The sequence below is a fragment of the Chelonia mydas genome, chromosome 9, assembly GCF_015237465.2.
Source record: "Chelonia mydas isolate rCheMyd1 chromosome 9, rCheMyd1.pri.v2, whole genome shotgun sequence".
Classification (NCBI taxonomy): Eukaryota; Metazoa; Chordata; order Testudines; family Cheloniidae; genus Chelonia; species Chelonia mydas.
In genome coordinates, this window is record NC_057855.1 from 49,662,204 (window position 1) to 49,682,284 (window position 20,081).

General features: G+C 43.1%; 1 protein-coding gene across 1 annotated transcript in view; it reads left to right on the plus strand.

Annotated features, from left to right (window-relative positions):
• Positions 1-435: 435 nt before the first annotated feature.
• LOC102946149 (PTTG1 interacting protein) overlaps positions 436-20,081 on the plus strand; it is a 28,257-nt gene continuing 8,611 nt past the window's right edge. The window contains exons 1-5 of the mRNA XM_037908275.2: positions 436-707; positions 9,591-9,643; positions 14,935-15,043; positions 19,421-19,526; positions 19,665-19,730. Coding sequence (XP_037764203.1) covers positions 608-707; positions 9,591-9,643; positions 14,935-15,043; positions 19,421-19,526; positions 19,665-19,730 — 434 coding nt within the window. The 5' untranslated portion in view covers positions 436-607. The remainder of the gene's footprint in view (positions 708-9,590; positions 9,644-14,934; positions 15,044-19,420; positions 19,527-19,664; positions 19,731-20,081) is intronic.

A 20,081-nucleotide genomic window follows, 5' to 3' on the forward strand; every position in this document is an offset into this window, starting at 1 on the left:
AATCACTGCACACTGCAAACAGCCCTCAGCTCAGCCCCGGGGGAGGTTAGAGAGCGGGCGGGAGGCGATCGGGCCGGGGAGGGGTGGGGAGGAATTGGGCTTGGGGACTATGGGCGAGGGGGTTTCAGGGGCGGGTGGCAGGCAGCGGGTGCTGGCGCCTGTGGCGGGATTATTCCACGTAACGAGCCCGAGGGGTCGGGAGGTGGCGGGGTGTGGGGAAGGGGCGTTGGGGTGGTGCTGGGGGGGGTTGGGAGTGCAGGACCTGAGACGGGGGGAGCAATTGGAGGTGGTGGGGTCTGGAGGGAGGTTGAGGGCGGGACCCGAGACGGGGGGGGGCGGTTGAGAGTGGTGCGAGGACGGGGCCGCGGTTGGGGGGCGGAGCCCGAGGCGGGGCCGGGGCCAAGGCTCGGGTCGCTCCCCTCAGACATGGTCGGGCCGCGCGGGCCCTGTTGCCCGGCAGGGGGCGAGCGTGGCCGGCTCTCGAAGTGCGGCCGCGCGCGCCCCCGCGAGCAAATAGCAGGTCTCGCGGCGCGGTTGCGGAAGGTCGCGGGGCGGGGGCCGGACGAGATAGCTGCGAGCGCTGGGCTGTGCGGCTGCGAGATCCGCGATGGCTCCGGGCAGCGGGCTCCTTCTCTGCGCCCCTCTGGCGCTACTGCTGCTGGCAATGGCCCCGGACAGCGCCTCCCCGGCTGCTGCGTCGGAGGGAGGTAAGAGAGCCCGGACCCCCACGCAGAGCCTGCCCCACACAGCCCCTGGTGTCCTGCCCCCCCCCCCACAGCCTGCCCCACACAACCCCCGGTGTCCTGCCCCGCACCTCCCCCCACAGCCTGCCCCACACAGCCCCCGCTGTCCTGCCCCCCCAAGCCCGACACCCCGGTCTCCTGCCCCGCACCTCCCACCCCCACACGCCACAGCCTGCCCCACACAGCCCCCGGTGTCCTGTCCTGCCCCCCCACACGCCACAGCCTGCGCCACACAGCCCGCGGTCCCCTGCCCCGCACCTGCCCCCTCACACGCCACAGCCTGCCCCACACAGCCCCCGCCCCCCCCCCCCGGGTCCCCTGCACCGCACCTCCCTCCACACGCCACAGCCTGCCCTACACAGCCCCTGGTGTGCTGGCCCCATCTCTTCTGTCCCTGGCGCCCTGCCACCCCCCCCCCCCCCGTACCCGACCCCCGTGCCTCGCACTTCCTCCCCGATCCCCCCAGGTGTCTTGCCCCCGCACTTCCTTCCTCTGGTGTCTCTTCTCCCTCCCCCCGTATCCGACACATTACCCAAGTGTCCCGTCCCGTACAATGATCTGAGACTCTAATTCCCCTCCACCCCTGCCCTCCCTCTTGCCCTGCGACTGCTGCTGTTGACAACTCGCGTTTGCTTCTAGCGGAGAGAAGGCCATTGGTAGTTTCCCCTGGAGCTGGTGGAGTTGCGATCCTGGGTTTTGAACACAGCAACTTCACTAGTGTCTGGTCTTCGTTAGGATTTTCTCCACTGCCAGCTAACAGAGGAAGAACGCACCCCTTTCTCACTGTGAAGACAAGGCCTTGCGATAGTTGGTCTCAGTATTTAGCCTTCTAAGCACAGTGGGCCATGTTACAGCCTTGCCTTATCAAAGAGTGTAGTGTGCTAATCAGGGAAGTCATTAAAATGTGGTTAGACAGCATGTAAGCTTAAAACTGGAACTGTGCTAACTGTGTCGGATGACATCTGTTTTGGAAGTCGGTCCCCATTGTGGTAGTGGTTTTAATGTCAGTCTCAACTTCTGGAAGATGTGCACTGAATTTGTAAGTTGCTGTGGTGAATCAAAAATAACTGAAGAAAGTTAGTAGCTATACATAGACTATATTTTCTGATAGTACTTGCCTTGTTTATAGCCCCTCTTGTAAGACTCTCTGAAGTGATTTAACAGATTTTCTAATGAAATAGGTTTCATTTTGTGATATTTACTTGTGACTATAAAACTAACATTGAAAACTTAGCTTTTTTGTATATTTAAAGACTTAATAATGCTACAACAAAACAACTGTGCTGTCTACTTATTGCAATAGAAGGCTTTTGAGTCTGTCAGCTTAAAATTTTAAGCTTCATTAGTTGTCTTGGCTCTTGTCTTTTTTCCTGTTCTGCAAACTCTTGTTAGCAAAAAGAAAAGGAGTACTTGTGGCACCTTAGAGACTAACCAATTTATTTGAGCGTAAGCTTTCGTGAAGTGAGCTGTAGCTCACGAAAGCTTACGCTCAAATAAATTGGTTAGTCTCTAAGGTGCCACAAGTACTCCTTTTCTTTTTGCGAATACAGACTAACACGGCTGTTACTCTGAAACCTCTCCTTAGTCATGTTAGGCGTTACTTGTAACACTAACAGGTAAACAAGTTTTCACACAAAGGTGTGATTATAAATTGGTATTCTGCTATCAAGATTAGCTACTCTGAAACCTATCAGATAGGTTTCAGAGTAGCTAATCTTGATAGCAGAATACCAATTTATAATCACACCTTTGTGTGAAAACTTGTTTACCTGTTAGTGTTACAAGTAACGCCTAACATGACTAAGGAGAGGTTTCAGAGTAACAGCCGTGTTAGTCATGACTAAGGAGAGAGATTAGCGAAGACAGCATTGTGAAACCAACCATACATACTATTCCCTCTGTGCCTTGCATAATGACAGGTTTCAGAGTAGCAGCTGTGTTAGTCTGTATTCGGAAAAAGAAAAGGGGTACTTGTGGCACCTTAGAGACTAACCAATTTATTTGAGCATAAGCTTTCATGAGCTACAGCTCACTTAATTGGAAATTCATATTGAAGTTCTCCTGTAGTTCTGTTACGAATGTTCAGTGCAGGGATGTCAGTTACTGAATTATGTGAATTGGTGGGTATGTGAACAAATAAAGCAAGGACAGTGTATTGCTATGTATCTTATTAGTTTTGATAACTTAAGTTTTTTAACTTTTCACTGTATTGATAAGATTGTATCTCTGAAACACTATGAAGTAATAGCTTACTGCTTAGTAATAGCTGACTGCTATAAAGGGGGCTCCTGTTTCAGGCTTTGAGAGGTGCCCTTCCACACATGAACAAGCTCCAGTTCTATTTTAACCTCCTGAAGGTCCAGAGAAGTCTGAGCAGGCTACCTGATTTCTCTGCCAGAGTGTGGTATTACAAATGTATGGAATGCATCTCTTAAACATGATGGATGGTGAGAAATATTTTGAGTTGAAAGCATTATTTTTCACTTGATGTAACTGCCTTCATCCCAATGCACTGTTTCCACCGTCTTCCTCCTAGTTAACAAATTTCAAAATCTTAGGGTGGAGGTTTTGGGTCTTGTGATCAGATTTTCACAAACTCTAAAACGTTTCCAAAATGCTATGTATTCCTTGTACATACTTTACAATTACAGACCAACAAGGCGGCTTCCCCAAACCAGACAAGAGGAGAAGCTTGTGAGAAGATGGGTTTTGAAGTGTGCCCTGATGTCATGTGACTTTTGACTAAAGTTAGGAATGAATTTAAAGATTACAGCCCATCACAGAAAACACCCTGACACTGCCCAACAGCTCCCTCTTTTCTTGAGGGGACTCCAACTTGAGTGCTTTGATTGACTGCAGCTGCATTAACATGGCATCAGGAGAAAGGCATCTCAGATAGGAAGGTTGCAAGCCATTTAAGATTCTTGGTCAAAACTATCCCGTTCCATTCACTCAAGCCAACGTGCAGGCAGTGCAGGTCATGAAGCACTGGTGTCATGTGTTCACTGTGAGAAACTTCTCCAATAAGCAAGCTGCCACCTTTGCTGCAGGTTTCCATTTGTGAGTTGATTTAAAGTGCATTCCTCTCACGCATTTCAGAAGTCTAATCCTCAGGTTACAAAGGCATAGGACATGGCAGAAAGATTGAATTGAAAAGAAAAAGTTTCAACTTCTTGGCTAGTGCCTGGCTAACCACCTCCACCCCTGTTTGCACCTGTTCAGGTGACTGCTGCTATATGATCATCAAAGAGTAAGTGGGGATCTAGCAATACTACCAGATGCCTAGATTCTAGGGCCAGAAGGGACCACTGTGATTCACCAATCTGACCTCCTGCATAGCACAGGCCATAGGACTTCCCTGAAAAAAATCTTGTTTGAACTAAAGCATGTCTTTAAAAAAAAAAAAAAAAAAAAAAAAAATCGAGTCTTGATTTAAAAATCTCCATTGATGGAGAATCCACCACATCCTTTGATAAATTTTCCAATGTTTATTTACCTTCACTGTTAAAAAAAAATTATGCCTCATGTCCGGTCTGACTGTCCGTTTTCAACTTCTAGCCATTGGATCTTGTTATACCTTTGTCTGCTAGACTGAAGAGCCTATTAGATATGTTCCCTGTGTAGGTACTTACAAACTGTGATCAAGTCGCCCCATAACCATCTCTTTGTTAAACTAAATAGACTCAAGAGCTCAATCTGTCACTAGAAGTCAGGTTTGCCAATCCTTTAATTTCTTGTGCCTCTTCTCTGAACCTTTTCCAATATATCAGCATCCTTCTTTAATTGTTGGCACCAGAACTGGACACAATATTCCAGCAGCAATTGCACCAGTGCCAAATACAGAGGTAAAATAACCTCTTTTCTTCACACAAGATTCACGTTTGTTACATCCAAGGATCTCATTAGCTGTTTTGGTCATAGTGTCGCACTGGGTGCTCATGTTCAGTTGATTATTTACTAGGACCCCCAAAGTCCTTTTCAGAGTCACTGCTTCCCAGAAAGAAAAGGAGTACTTGTGGCACCTTAGAGACTAACCCAGAGTTTCTTCTGAAGGTGAAGAGAGCAGAGTGGCAGCAAGCATCCTAATAGCATACTACCCTGCTTTATGTCACACTTGCTTTTCTTCATTCTTCAACAAGTGAAATAACAACCTGGCCCTGCACCCTGTATTTTAACAGCTGCACAAGCTGGAAGAACAGAAGATTGGGGGGGGGGGGGGGGACAGTATGAGGAGGTAGCACCAGTAGTAAACATTCTAGGCCTGTCTCAAGGTTTCAGTGAATGCTCGGCCAAGGATTGAGGTGGCTCTTCCCGATTAGCTTGTGAAGAATGTCACTTTCACAGGCCCTCTACTTAGCACTCATAAAGGTCTGCCTAGATTAGGGGTGAAAGTAGGTGCTTTTCAAAATAAAATGAAAAACTGAACTGGATAATAGAACTGCAAAAGTATTAAATTGTCTACACTAGGGGCTTGTCTACACTGGCAGTTTACACCGCTGCAACTGTCTCGCTCAGGAGTGTGAAAAAACACCCCCCTGAGCGCAGCAAATTTCAGCGCTGTGAAGAGCCAGTGTAGACAGTGCACCAGTGTTGGGAGCCGCGCCCATCGTGGAGGTGGGTTTTTTAGAGCATTGGGAGAGCTCTCCCAGCGCTGCGCCGTGACCACACAAGGCACGTTAAAACAGTCCTGCGGCAGCGCTTTAGTGTTGCCAGTGTAGACTAGCCCTAAGAGTCTGTCCACACTAGGACATGCACATTATTAGTTAGTCAAGATGAACCCTAGGCTCCCCTCTAGGGTTCACATTGACAGTCTAACATTAAAAACTACAACTTGCCATCACTACACTAAAATTTTAAGATGTTTAAGCTGGTATGTTTTAAGAGTGTACCTCTCTATCCTACCCAGGTGGATTGATTTAAATAATGGTGATTTAAATCACCAAGTGGAAAGTCTAGATTTAAATCAATTTCAATCAGCTTTTCCATTTGTACTTCAGTTCTTTCGTATAAAGAAAGATGCATTCTCACTGGTATATTCATTAAAATATGTTGACTTATAGCATAAAGGCTCTATTTAGTTCTATTTGGTACACCTTTTTGCTACCTAAGAGGGTACACTATAATGATGTACATTTATTTAAAGAGTGTTATAGTTTAATATTTTCAGCTTCTTAATTGTATGTTTTAGTAGGTTAGAAAATGGTGAATGAGGGGTGGAGTCATACATATTCATAATTTGAGAACTGAGCCAATCAGAGTTCAGGGAGAGGGAAGCTATAAAATAGGAGTATGATACTATCCCGGTGCGCTCAGTGGATGATCCTGGTGAGATATGAATTTCAGTCTGTTACCCCCAGTAGCACAGCCCCTGGAAACCCCACAGGATCAAACCCTTAATACAGAACATGACCTGTTGTGCCATCTTATAAAGCTTGCCCTTCAAATTGAAATGTTTTTCTCCTGATTCTTTACATAGGAAAGTAATCTTTAACTCAGTGTTTGGTAGTGGCTCATGGATTCAGGGTATTTATTTTTATTTAAAGGTTTTAATGATTATAATTTTAGGCCGTAGCATATTTTCCATTAAATTCAGATTTAATTTTAAACAGATTTATTTTTAACAAGAAAAACTTATTAAAATTTAACTAAAATCAAAAATCTTATTTAAAGGGGAAAAAATCCAATTCTTTGATTTCCCCCCCCCAAAATCATCAGTTTTCATCCACCTTGTATCCTAGTGAGAGAGAGCGAGAGAGGTCATAGGTGTTAAGATGCACTTTAAAAAGAAATTGAGGTAGCCAACATGATTTGAAGGACCTCTTTCCTAGTCTCCGTCGTTGTTTTTACTGATACAGACTAACACGGCTACCACTCTGAAACCTGTCACCGTGCAAGGCATTGAGTTTAGTTGTATGAAGTGGATAGTCTCTAAGTGCCACAAGGATTCCTCGTTGTTTTTTTCATAATGTAGAAAGGTCTTTATCTTGTATTAGGGCTCTCCCAGCAGTGTGGATTTGTGAGATTCTGCTACAGTTGTTAGCAGTATCTTTGTTTGTTCAATGAGATGTATCACACAAAATATCTGACAAGCTGGTAGAAAGCAGCAGAAGAGCAAATGTAGCTTAATTCAGACTTTAAACTTGACCAGTTGTATATTTGCTGCCCATCAGCTTGTTGCTTGAATTAACTGTTCTAAAGCTGCATTCTTGTTGAATCAAAATTGAACAACTCAAGGACTGGAAAGTCAGAAGGTCTTAGAAATTGGGGCTTCCTAAACAACAGTAACATACTGCTGGCTTGAATTAACTGATCTTGGACTGAATCACAAATTTACTGTACTTTTTTAACTATATAATTAGTGTTAACATAAAAGTCCCATGATTTCTCTTCTGTCCCTAACGTTTGTAACTGTGTTTAGGGGTGTGGAGTGGCTGTTCCACGACTCCCTTCAACTTGGTAGTAATGACAGTGAATATTAGTACTTTATAAAGTCTCTGCTTCAGATCTAGTTTAGGAGTGCAGAGTCTGACTTCTAAAATGTAGAGCGGTGTGTAAACATCTCTATCTTACCTATGTTCATAGAATGCTGACTCACTTCAAGGGCTGTACCCTGAGGATATAAACCTAAAAGAAACCACAGCTCTGCTCCCTAATCACATGACTGATCTCCGCTGTAAATGAAAACACAAAACTGACCAGCTGCATTGTAGCTAATGGAAAATCATTACTAAAAATGTTTTTATGAACAAATACCCTTTCTTTTCTGGTTTACAAAAGATATTTTAAAGGTATTTTAATGTGTAGTACATCATCTTCCACAGACCATTGATTGAATGCTCAATAATTTCACTAAAATCTTATCGGAAAAGTAGTGTCTCCCCACAAAATAGGGTACTGCTGATATTTTAAAATTGGGAGAGGGCAACCTTCTCAAGTACTCAAACATTCAGTAATTAAAAATGCTCTTCAAATGCTATGTTTGAAAAGGAAATAATCTTTCTGAAGTTTACTAGATGGAGGAAGCATTCTAATGAAGTGGGTTCTTAGAGGTCTTGTCTCCTGTACTTCTAACACTCTATTTTGGTTGAAGGGAGGAAACGTGGCGCTATAGCACACTAGGGTAACCAAGAGACTATCGAATGTTAATAGGGACTATTGGGGAGACCTGTGATTTAGAAGATTTTTTTTTATTTCATAGAATATCAGGATTGGAAGGGACCTCAGGAGGTCATCTAGTCCAACCCCCTACTCAAAGCAGGACCAATCCCCAACTAAATCATCCCAGCCAGGGCTTTGTCAAGCCTGACCTTAAAAACTTCAAAGGAAGGAGATTCTACCACCTCCCTAGGTAGCATGCATTCTGTAAATTAAAATCTGCGGACATAGCATGTTTAAGCTTCTAAACGATGACAAAAACACAGAAACCTTTTTATAACTACCTAAAACCAGTGAGGAATTGTACCAATAAAGTATGCAAGCCCTTCAGTTCAGGGACAATATACCCTGAGTACTTGTGGCACCTTAGAGACTAACCAATTTATTTGAGCATAAGCTTTCGTGAGCTACAGCTCACTTCATCGGATGCATACTGTGGAAAGTACAGAAGATCTTTTTATACACACAAAGCATGAAAAAATGGGTGTTTACATTGTAAGGAGAGTGATCCCTTTAGATAAGCTATTACCAGCAGGAGAGTGGGGTGGGGGGAGACAGAACCTTTTGTAGTGGTAAACACCCATTTTTCCATGCTTTGTGTGTATAAAAAGATCTTCTGTACTTTCCACAGTATGCATCCGATGAAGTGAGCTGTAGCTCACGAAAGCTTATGCTCAAATAAATTGGTTAGTCTCTAAGGTGCCACAAGTACTCCTTTTCTTTTTGCGAATACAGACTAACACGGCTGTTACTCTGAAACCTATACCCTGAGTGTATACTAGCCAGGAAACAATTTATGCTCTCTCCATATTTTCACCTCCAGTTATATTTGGTTTTGTTCTTTATAGATAACAGAACATGATTACAGTGAACAGGGCTTAATATTAACAGAAGAGTGTAGTGAAGAGTGTTTGTCAGAAACCATGATCTGTTGCAGTTTGAAGGATTTTGCGTACTTGGATTTGAAGAAAACTAAAAACTGCAACTAACGTTTCTGAGCCTCCTGCTTGGGGTAACTCACATACCAAGAGGAAGACGAGCTCAATTGTTTTTTTCATCAAGAGGGTCACTGCAAATGGAAGGCTGAGCAAAATTGGTGGAGTTCTTTTTAAAACTTGCAAATCTGATAATTGGGACCCGGCATAACCTGCTTCCCCAACAATTAAGTAATAAAACATTGGACTAAATCTATGATAGCTCGCATGTTTTCATAGTTAAACGTTAAACAGCCTAGAATGAGCCTGCGTGGAAGAGACTTTTCATAATAAGCTTGCAGTAATGCTGTCTAGTCTCAAGACAGTGTGTGTCTCCCGAAACTGTTTATATTGTGTTACACTAATGGCACGAGAATTGCAACAATAGATGATAATTATGTGGAAAGGAGCCTCTACAAATAGATGTTATGTGCGCAAATAGAGTGGGAATATCCGGATGGTATGGTGCTGCTTCTCCAGTTTTCTGAGACAAAGCACTAGTGCACAGAATAGGGTAAGAAGTTGCTGCACTTGACAGTATAGTAATTAGTCAAGCAAAAATGTCTGGCAATGCTGTTTTGTTTTTTTAGAAACTATATGTAGTACGGCCTGGCTGCGAGGATACAGCAAAGTTAAATGTTCATGCATTATTTATTTTCAAAATGTTGTTTGTATGGGCCTAGCTAAATACTAATGTGGCTCTTTTTCCCCTCCACAGCTTGTTCTCAATACACAAACAAAACTTGTGAAGAGTGTCTGAAAAAAGTCTCAGTAAGTAGTAGAAAAACTAATCTATTTCCTTTATTTAAGTGAACTTGCTGTGTCAACCTGCCAAAGGTTCATAGTTTTGCAAAGCAGCTGAAAAGATCTGTCTTGGCATTTTGAAGTGGGGAGCAGCCACTATGCCAGCTGACTTCAAAGGGAGCTGCAAGTGCTAAGCACCTGTGGTGGGGTGGTTTGGTTTTTAAATGTTGAATCCAAACCCTTGGAAACGGTTCCTGAAAAACCTTGCCTTCCCCTCCAGGTTCTGATGATCTCTGCCACATTCCTTGTTTGGATGACCTACTGTTCCCCACCAGTATTTTAGGGGACTGTTTGGAGTCCTGCTTTTCCTTTTTGTCACTGTGTGGGTGCTGGCTAAACTGCCTCACTTCTCCAGTGGGCTGAGTAGATTGAGAGAACAGATCACAATCTGAGGATATGCTGGAAATAGCGTGTCTCCTCTAGCACTCCTAGACCCAAGTGGAATTCAGATGGGGGTAGGGGAAGTCATCAAACACCTCAGTTTTGGAGGTTTGGCTTTACAGGTAGGAAGAATCCAAAGTTTTGGCTCTTGAATTCAGGTATAGAGGTAGTCTTACTGAAACAAACCTTACAAGATTGTGGAAGGCCTAAAAGTGACACTGGGCCTTGACCTCCACCTCAAATGTCTTCTAATGACGTGTGTGTTTGTTTTTTCTAACTGCCTAGTGTCAGGGCTCTGATTTTAAATTGGCTTGCTGAGAAACTCCAAGTTAACATGCCTCTGAATTTGTACCTGCTCATCCTATGAAGGTGAATGTTGGTGCAGATAGGTGAAACTTAGTGGTGCTAAGGCTAGGGGAAATCATACATTCATAGGTATGAAGTTGTCCCTTATATCAGTCAGTTCTGAGCTGCAAATTCAGAGTTGTAATGTTCCCTAACTGTGGGAAAGTGAGAAATTGAGAGAGACTCCAGTGTTCTATGAAACGAAACAGTGAACACAAAAACAAGTTTATTTCTCATGTCTAGAAAGGCACATTGTCCCAAATGGAAAGCTTGCATTTCTGAGTAGAACCCTGTTGAGTCTCTTGTATCTTCTCTTGAAACTCTAATGCTTAACTGATTTTTTTTTTAAGCATCTAGTCGATTACAAAGTTCCAACCAAGCCAAACCTACGTATTCAAAATATGTGGAATTGATGCTGAGCTGGCTATGCAGGAATTGTAGGTCTCATAAAAAGGATAGCTTTGAATTCAAAGCTATCGTGTCTTCCACTACTTACACAATATTCTCTCTTTTTCTGATCCAATAAACTGACATAACCTTTTTTTACGAACTTGGAGTAGAAATCTGGATCTGTTAATCCTTTTAAAAGAAGGAGTTCAGGATTACAATCTATCAGCCCTGTTTCTGCTTCTTCCACAATATAGATTTAGCCTAGAACTTTGTGGCATCCGTGGGGATAATGGAAAAGTACCATGGCTTCTCTGCACTGTTTTGGCTTTGTTTTTGTGTGGCTTTGTTTATTTAGTTGGATCAAGCCAGACTCCTATAGAGACTACAACAGTAATGTCCTTAGCCTGTGAAGTCCCTCCAACATCTTCAGTTGTTGTTGGAAGCTTGTCACACCTCTGAAGAGTCCTTGTTGTGCACATGTAGCATGTTTTGCCCAGTACCAATTCTAGTTGACTTACAGTAACTTGATGGAAAGCAAAAGGGGAAAGTCCCCCCACCAGAAGAGAACACTGTTGATAAAGGGTGACAGAGGAGTGATGGGAAGAAACTCAATTCTATTTCCAGGCCCCAGCCACCTGACCTCCACGTGACAAAGGTTAATACCCCTAGCACATGACTGGGTCAGCATGCACAGGCTCCACTGGCTACGGTTCCACTCAGCTGTGCTCTGGGAGACAATTATGTTGAATTTCTTTTAAGAAAAATGTCTAGTTGCTTCTGGGGTTCTGCCCCTGGCTTTCATGAATGGCAGATTATTCTAAACCCCACCTCTGGATTACAGAGATTTACCAAAACTACTCTGCCATCCTGTGGCTTCCATGTTCTGTAGAATATAATGTCGTATGGTAACTTTAAATCCTTTACCACCTTCTGGAAGGAGTTGTGCTTCCTTTATGAACAGCTAAGGATCTGGCTACACTGCAGTCAGGAGATATGATGAGAGCACCTGTAGGTGTACCCATCCTAGCTTTCATCAGGCTAGTTCACTAAAAAATAGCAGTGAAGGCACAGTGGTTTAGACTAGCCACCCAAATATATAGTCAGGGTCACAGGCAGGCTTGTGGTTATGTGACTAGCCCACACCACCACCTGTTCTGCTGTGACTTCACTGCTATTTTTAGCAAGATAGCTCGATCAAAGCTAGGGTAGGTATCCCTACGTGTGCTGCCATCATGCCTCCCAATTGCACTGTAAACAGACCCTAAGAGGTCACTGAAACAGCAATGAAGAGACTCTTCCCCCAGTAATGTTATGGGTCAGTTGTTCCTCACGCTCTGCCTAATAAACTGCATCTCTGATGTAACCCAGCTCCTGAGCTGAGGATATTGTGGGAAATCAACCTCAAAATACTATATCCCAAGAGGCTTAGAATAACACTGGGCATAACAATGTGGACACTTGCATTGCATAAAAGAACAATAAAAATCAGCTCATCTAGATTACACTGGAAATTGGCTTTAGAGCTTCTTTACAATACAGTTAACTGCTGGAATAATTCACTCTGCTGCCACAGTCCAGCCCTGATGCAGCTCTACGATCAGTTACCATCACTAATTATATCTGTGGTAGAGCAAGAAAGCTTCGTTTTATCTGGAGTATAACACGGCTGCTACTCTGAAACCTGTTAGAGGTCAGTATTTCTAACCTGCATCACTATGCCCGAGTATTTCCTGATATTAGTAATCAAATCTTTGATAAGCTTCTCCTTAAACTCCTCATGTGATACACTTCTCATAGCAGCCTCAAATCAGATGATAGTCTTGTGAGTGCTCAAGTCTTTAACTGTATTGCCCATTGTTCTAAGATTGTAAGGCTGAACATAAACACATGTTAATTATCTTGAACACACAGTATTTTTTCTCTATTTGAGAATTATGAAAGCATTGTACAACTGGCTAGCTCCTATATGAGGAGATACCAGTTGGGCCCAGAATTTACTAACTGGGTGTTTTGGAATGACGGCTGGGTTAGATTTGATAGGTGGATGGCAGGACAGACTTGATTCCCATAATCTTCTGTTCCCGCCATCAAACAGTATAAATAGGTGTAGTCTTGGGTAGAGGTGGTTGAGGTACTTGTGTGAATGGTAGCTGGGGAAACTTTTCAAACCTTGGTCTTAATGTCAACAAACTTGTTCAAGTTCCAGTTGTAGGGCTAAATTCTACCTTCAGTTAAAGGTTTAACTGAACTGGTTCTATAAAAGGTTCTGTCAGACAAGGATTCTGGCAATGCTACAGCTCCAGATGTCTTTAAAACTGTCATCTTAGGCCTTGTCTACACTGCAGAAAACATGGAACTCCATGCCACTTCTAGTCACTCTTCAGAGCACACTTCTAGTCACTCTTCCCATTGGGGCCAGGGGAAAAGAGGACAGTCATACATTCCCTTCCCTCCCCAAAGCACCTGTAAAACACTGTCCACTCACATGCTTCCTGTTTCACAAGAGTTCAAACTACCAGCATAACCACATGAGCTCAGACAAAGTCCTGTAGTTGTTTTTGCTGGTATACTAGTGCTACCATAGGCCAGAAGCATAGGTGGCACAGCTGCATTGGCTCATTTGGTCTGTCCTGCACTATAAATGTTAAGAACCCAGCACACTTAAGTCTTCACATCAACAAACAAAAAGACAAGATGCAACAGTGGTGGGAAAAGGATGCAGGGGAAGGGAGGATGTATGTTATACTAAGATCAGAGTCACTCTAGGTGTGTGCACATCTTACTTAACAATCCCCCAAAGCTGTAGATAAATAAGGAGCACTTAGTCATTGAGTTTAAGGCCAGAAAGGACCATCAGATCATTTAGTCTGACCTCATGTATAGCACAAACCACCAGCACCCACATACTAAACCCAACAAATTACAGCCCATTACTTAATCTGCAGGTTTCTGAAGGCACTGCTGTGTGCTCTTTCTGTTCGCTATACCATGATTGCTCTGTCCCGTAGTCCTGATTCCTTCTTGTCTGGAGCTACTGCAGCTGCTGTAATCCCATTTTATGAGGTAGTGTGAGAACCCTGAGGCCTCCTTTTTGTCCTTTTAAAAAAACAACTTGTAAATCTTCCACTTTGCTCCAGCATCTCCAACAGCAACTCCCATAAACTTCTGCTTCAAAGAGCTGTGCCAGGACCTGCAGAGAAACTTCAAAAACTACGTCCCCCTACTCCTGTGATAGTTGAGGGGGAGTGCTGTATGTGAAGACACTGAATCCGGTCAAAGAAAAATTAGCTAGGGTGGATACTAACCTTTCACATTTCCCTGGTTCTGTAACAGTTATTGAATGCTTTGCTCATGAAACTATTTAAAGTCTTGTAGTCCAGAAAGCCTTTGCATTACCTGTCTACCGTTGACTGTGATTATTTGTATTTTAAGGGCTCTAATGATAATATTCTCCCTAGGCTCCAGGGAAAATTCTTTGTAACACCCTTATGTTTGGTATGAAAATCAGTGGCTCTCTTTCACTTGTATTTGCTTTGGGGTGAAAAGTACAAATGTGACATATTAAAAGTTGACTTGCCAAACTAAGTCTAAGTCCTGACTTAGAGCGACATTTCCCTTTGTTTACAAAGTTTCCTCCCTTATTTATTCAACAACCTTCATACAGGAAGCATATTTGAGCCTTTTTATTTTACAAAAATGTACTGTAACTATTATAAACCCATAGCTATTTACAAAGCTTGTTTCTGGACAGCCTTAGTTGAGGCACACTTTCATACCAACAAACATCAGCAGCAAAGCATGACATTCATGACTTGCAAACTTTTTTCAAAAGTGCAGATATTGAGCTTTCATCATGTCTCAGGAATCTGCTGTTCTATATATCCACAGCACCACATAACCTAACACTTAACCATAGCAGTTCTCAGCAATCACTTTAACTATCTGTAGTCAAATACAGATTACTCTCATCAGCCCTGTGCCCTTGAATATCGGAATATAGTAAGTCATGTCATACATTGTAGTTTGTAAACTTGCCTGGCTCGTTACAATGCTCTTAGCTTGAATAGCCTTTGTTACCTAGTAGTATCATTGCACTCAAACAATCTTGCACTTGCATCTCACTTGCTTTGCTTCTCTTTCAGTGTCTGTGGTGCAGCAGCAACAAGAAATGCATGGATTATCCTGTTAAAAACCTTCTCCCTCCTCGCTCTCTCTGTGAGTTGAGTTCTGCACGCTGGGGAGTCTGCTGGGGTAAGTGGATTTTATGTCAGTGATTTTCTGGAAAATGTACAGTAATTAAAAATTGGTGGCACCTTATCAATTCTACAGCCTTTGTTACATCCAGTGTAACAAGCAAGAGAAGAAACTTTTCCCCAGGTTTCTCTAATGTGATGCCACTGTGTTTTATCAGAGATCCTAGCTATATCAAGAGTTCTCAAAGACCACATCTTAATGCAGCGTCTTCTGGACCGCCTCCTTTTCTGCTGGCAATAGAATAACTCATATAACTACCTACCTACATAGAAAAGTAGTATTTGGAAAGCATTTAATGTGATAGTAGCTTCTTCATGTGGTTTAGGGGCTGGAAACAAGAACCACCAGAACTCTGTAGATTAGAACATCAGCAAATGCTTGATATACTACTGATGGTACACAGGCTAGAATCTGGGAATTAGGGGCCACATTGTCCCCTTGCATGGTGAAAAGCAGAAGAGTTATGTCCAGTTAATATTGCAAGATGAATGTTGACATACCATCTATACTTACTTTTCTGGCCTTTACCAAAAAAAAAAAAAAGACCTTTACAAGTATCTGGTTTGACCTCCTGTATAGCACTAGTCATAGAACTTCACTTTGCGATTGCCCATTTAGCCCAGTAACTTGTGGCCAAACAAGACCATATTCTAGAACATGTTCTCTTTAACCAACAGAAGTTGATCCAATAAAAGATATTACCTGAACCAGTATACATGTCTGATATGGGATCCACAGTATTTCAGCCTCCTGCACCCACTGGAACGGGCCCCTCTTCCTGCCCTTTATGCACTGGGCTGCCCTGTTTAACCAAGGAAATGATGTGGTACACGTGCAGGCATTTGGAGCTGTTCACGCTTTAAGAATGGCTTTTCCTCCCTTTTGTGTCATTGTATATGGGAGGGATTTCTTCATTAAAGGTCATAGCAGAATTCATTCTTTAAAATGAGCCTGGATAGCTGTCTAAAAGACGCTCTAGTTCAACTATCGATTGAGTTAGATGGAGGAACTATGGGGTGAAATTCTCTGGCCTGTGCTATGCTGGGCAGACTAGATGATCATAATAGTCCCTTCTGGCCTTGAGTCTATAAATGAAGTTACACACATGCAGCAGTCTTGAGGAGAAAGACAAAGATGCGTTGCCTCTACCTTGCCCAGTGAACCCAAACGTGGCTGATCTAGGTTTGCTCTCTGAGTCTCTTGTCTTATCATCCTTTGTTTTTATTAATGTTTTAGTAGTGGTTACGTAAAGAGCTATTCACTGTTACATTAAATTTCCTTGAAAGAACTGTAGTGCCTTGTTAGACGTTTTTTGCTCCTTTAGAACATAGTGCTCATTTGTTGTGTAATGGTTTCTGTTGTCACCCGCCTCATGGGAGGGGTCTGTCTTGGCCATGACTAAAATGCTAAGCATACGGGCAATCCTAATAAATATTTACGTTCAATATTCCTAAATTCTAACAGGGTGTTCTCCAAGGACTGTTTCTTACCTTCTAATTACTTGCATTAGGGGACAAAACATTGTGTTTCTTCCTGAGTCTTTGTACAGCTGATCTTCGGCAGTTTAGTAGTAGGTGTGATACATCCAATTCCATTTGCTCCTGATGGATGGGGATAGTTAAACAGTAAAACCTCACAGCATAGAGTGGAAAAACAAAGGCAAATTGACTCTTTCCTGCCTGATACAGATATGGAATCACAAACATAATATCTCGAGCACTGGCTTACAGACTTTGCTATCCCCATGGGGCATGCAGTTGCAGCCTTTGAAGGTATAATAAAAGGCGATGAGGGCAGAGCCTGGTAAACAGTGACTGATATTAACTTTTGATGCGTTCTAAGCAGGGCTGCATTTCATGCAGGTGTTTGTTTCAGCTAGGTCCAAAAGCTCTGCTACTGAAGTCTACTCCTGTTTTAGGTAATACGCTTAAAGGTGAGAGAATGGACCTCCGATCTGGGCTTGCATGTTGAAGCTCAGTGCCAGCTTGTGGTACACTGTCTCCTTGGCCCACCTCTGAAATGGCATCGTCCACAGTGCTTGGGAAGACTATCAGTAGGAAATTAGCCTGAAGAAAAAATAAGAAGGGTATTTCTGCTCAATTAATCTTGAGGGATATTTAGTTGAAACACATTAAATCAACCAGGGGTCCGGGGCCCCTGGGGGGGGGGCCTTGAACAGGTTTCAGGCAGTCCACCAAGCAGGGCCAGTGTTAGACTCACTGGACCCCAGGGCAGAAAGCTGAAGCTCTGCTGCATGAAGCTGAAGCCCTGGGCCCTGAGCCCCACCACCGCGGCTGAAGCCAAAACCTGAGCAACTTAGCTTTGTGGGGGGCCCTGTGGCAATTGCGCTGCTTGCCCTTAATGCCAGCCCTGGCTTTTATAAGCAGAAAACCAGTTGTTGTGGCACAGGTGGGCCATGGAGGTTTTTTAGCATGTTTGGGGAACCTCAGAAAGAAAAAGGTTGAGAACCCCTGCATTAAATGATTTAGTCTGCTGATGAAATTCCAGTTTCTAAAAACTGTCTGAACAGTTGGTCTGAGCTTTCCAACTAGGTATATTTGCCTTGAGCAGCTGACAGGATAATAGAGATCTAGAAAATCTTTCTTGCAACCAGAACCAGGGAATTCCTCGAGACCTGCCACTTCCATTTGCGGAAGACCCCTCTGCCCAAATGCAAATGTTCAAGCAGATCTGACTAGCAAGTATCTCAAAAGAACTCTGTAGGCTGACTAAAGGAGTGCCATGCAAATCAAGACTGGAAGGGGGAAAAAAAAAATCTTGCTTTGCTGCTAGAAAGTTTGGAAACTGGAAAGTTTGCTGCTATGACAGTTCATTTAGCCTGGAAGGTAGCCGATGTGAATTGATAAATGCTCCATGTGGAAGTGAGGAGGGTCTTCCCATTTCCTGGCCAACTGCAGGATTAACATTGACTGACAAAGGAGGGGAACACCTGCAGTCTTCCACAGTCAGTATGCTACTGCTGCTATGTGATGACTGTAGTAGGAGAAAAGTGAGAAAATGAGGGATTAGAGACCCTTGTCAAAAAAAACAGGATATGGGCAGAGACTAGACGGGGCGGGGGAGGGGGGGGGAGGATGGCAGAAATAGGGGTACAGAAGAGATGAGAAATCCAAATTGGGAGCGGGACAAAATGACTTCCTTGGTTTTTGAAGGGGTTGGTTAAATTCCTGTGATTTCCAGCCCTGTTGTGGTGGTGATTGGTGGGTAAAACTTGAAATCTGTGCTTTTCTTTTCTTTAATTGTCCCCTCTCCCTTCCTCCTTGCCTCTCCAAGAATAGGAATCTATATAGCGGCGATTGCCTTCAGGAAAAAGGAGAGTGGCCATATTAATTGTAGTTCTGAGAAATTAAATCTGTATGTGGGGGGTTTCTGTCTCTCCCATCAAGAGATGGTAACGGTACCAGACACACAGGGTGGTGGTTTGCACCAACAGAGAAATCAACACTTGCTCTTGAACTTGTCCAGGAAGTTATTCTGCAAGCAGGTTTCTACCTGCAGTAACTGATCTGCGAGTCAAGGTTCTTCCATTTCTAGTCATATTCTCACTGAAGTGGTAATGGTCTATAGTGAGTTATCAGGCCATTTTGGATTTGTAAGAGGGTATGAATAAAACAGTTTCAATGTTGATGTTTTGTCTGCGTACAGAATTTCTTAAGACCTCCTACCAGTAGTATGACTGAAATAAGACTGCTTAAAACTGCTTTTATAATTTAGCTATAAACTGTAACTTTCAAATTTGTGCTATTGCAATTTTTCAAGCAGGTTATAGCAACATCAATGACTTTAATATCATCAAGTTATATTCAAATTGCCTCACCCTGCAAGCATACCAACTAGCTGGTAATTATTTCCACAGGAACCATTGTCTGACATCTCAGAACGCATCGGTGTCCTTGCAAGTTCTTGATAGGTGCAGTAATAGCCAGTAACTAAAGTGTACAGTTATGCTAGGGTTGCCAGTTTTGGTTGGCCGTATTCCTGGAGGTTTCGTTGGATGATTTAATCTTTAAGATTTAATCTTTTAATTCCTGGAGATGCCAGGACAATCCTGGAGGATTGGCAACCCTAAATTATGCATCAGTTAATTGTATAACACCCCTGTACTGTGGTAGCCTTCCTGCTTGGGATGATTGTAGTTGACTGTAATACCTGTACTGCTTTCTACAGGAGAAAAGAACAAAAAAATTTGAAACAAATGAGTCAAGCTAATATTTCTGACTTTTAAATGCAACTAAGCTTCCAGAAAACAATGGCTTCTGTGTCATAACGCAAAGGCCTCAAGGTTGTAATTCTCACGTTCTTAACATCTTCATACGCTTTTGTACTTATAAATGTTTTGTTTGACTCTTTCAGTGAACTTTGAAGCCTTGATCATCGCAATGTCTGTGGTAGGAGGAGTGATCGTTGTTGCTCTCTGCATCTGCTGCTTCTGCTGTTGCAGGAAAAAGAAGAGCAAAAAGCAAGTATCTGAAAATCAAATCCCTACTTTACAGCACTTTTAGAAAGTTACAAAACTTAACTAGATGCCCAAACCCTGGTGAATGCCAAACACAGCCAGTTGATGGTGGTTTATGACAGTCTCTATTATTCCTGTCAGGCCAGACAAAGACGATGAAAAAGCTGCCAGAGAAAGGGAACAGAGGAGAGTACGGCAAGAAGAGAGGTGAGTACCCAGTGTGAGGTAATGGGATGGGCAAGGCAGAAATGGATCATCTTCTGCTTAAAATAACTTTCTGTAAACAGATCAACACACCTGTCTTGATATTGGAGAAATGGAATGCTATATATGTTCAGTCTTGCTCAAATTGTAAAATATTAATCATCTGTATATTTACCAGTCTCCTAATAACATGAGGTAGTTGGTAATTTAAATGTACCATCACGTACACAGTCCTAGGTATCTGCATCCAGACTCAATCTCAACACCCCCATGGCCCAAGATGAGGGGCTCCTTTGGTGACAGCAGTGGAAGTACTTAGCCATTGGAGAACCTAAAACTGCTTCCCAGTGCCAG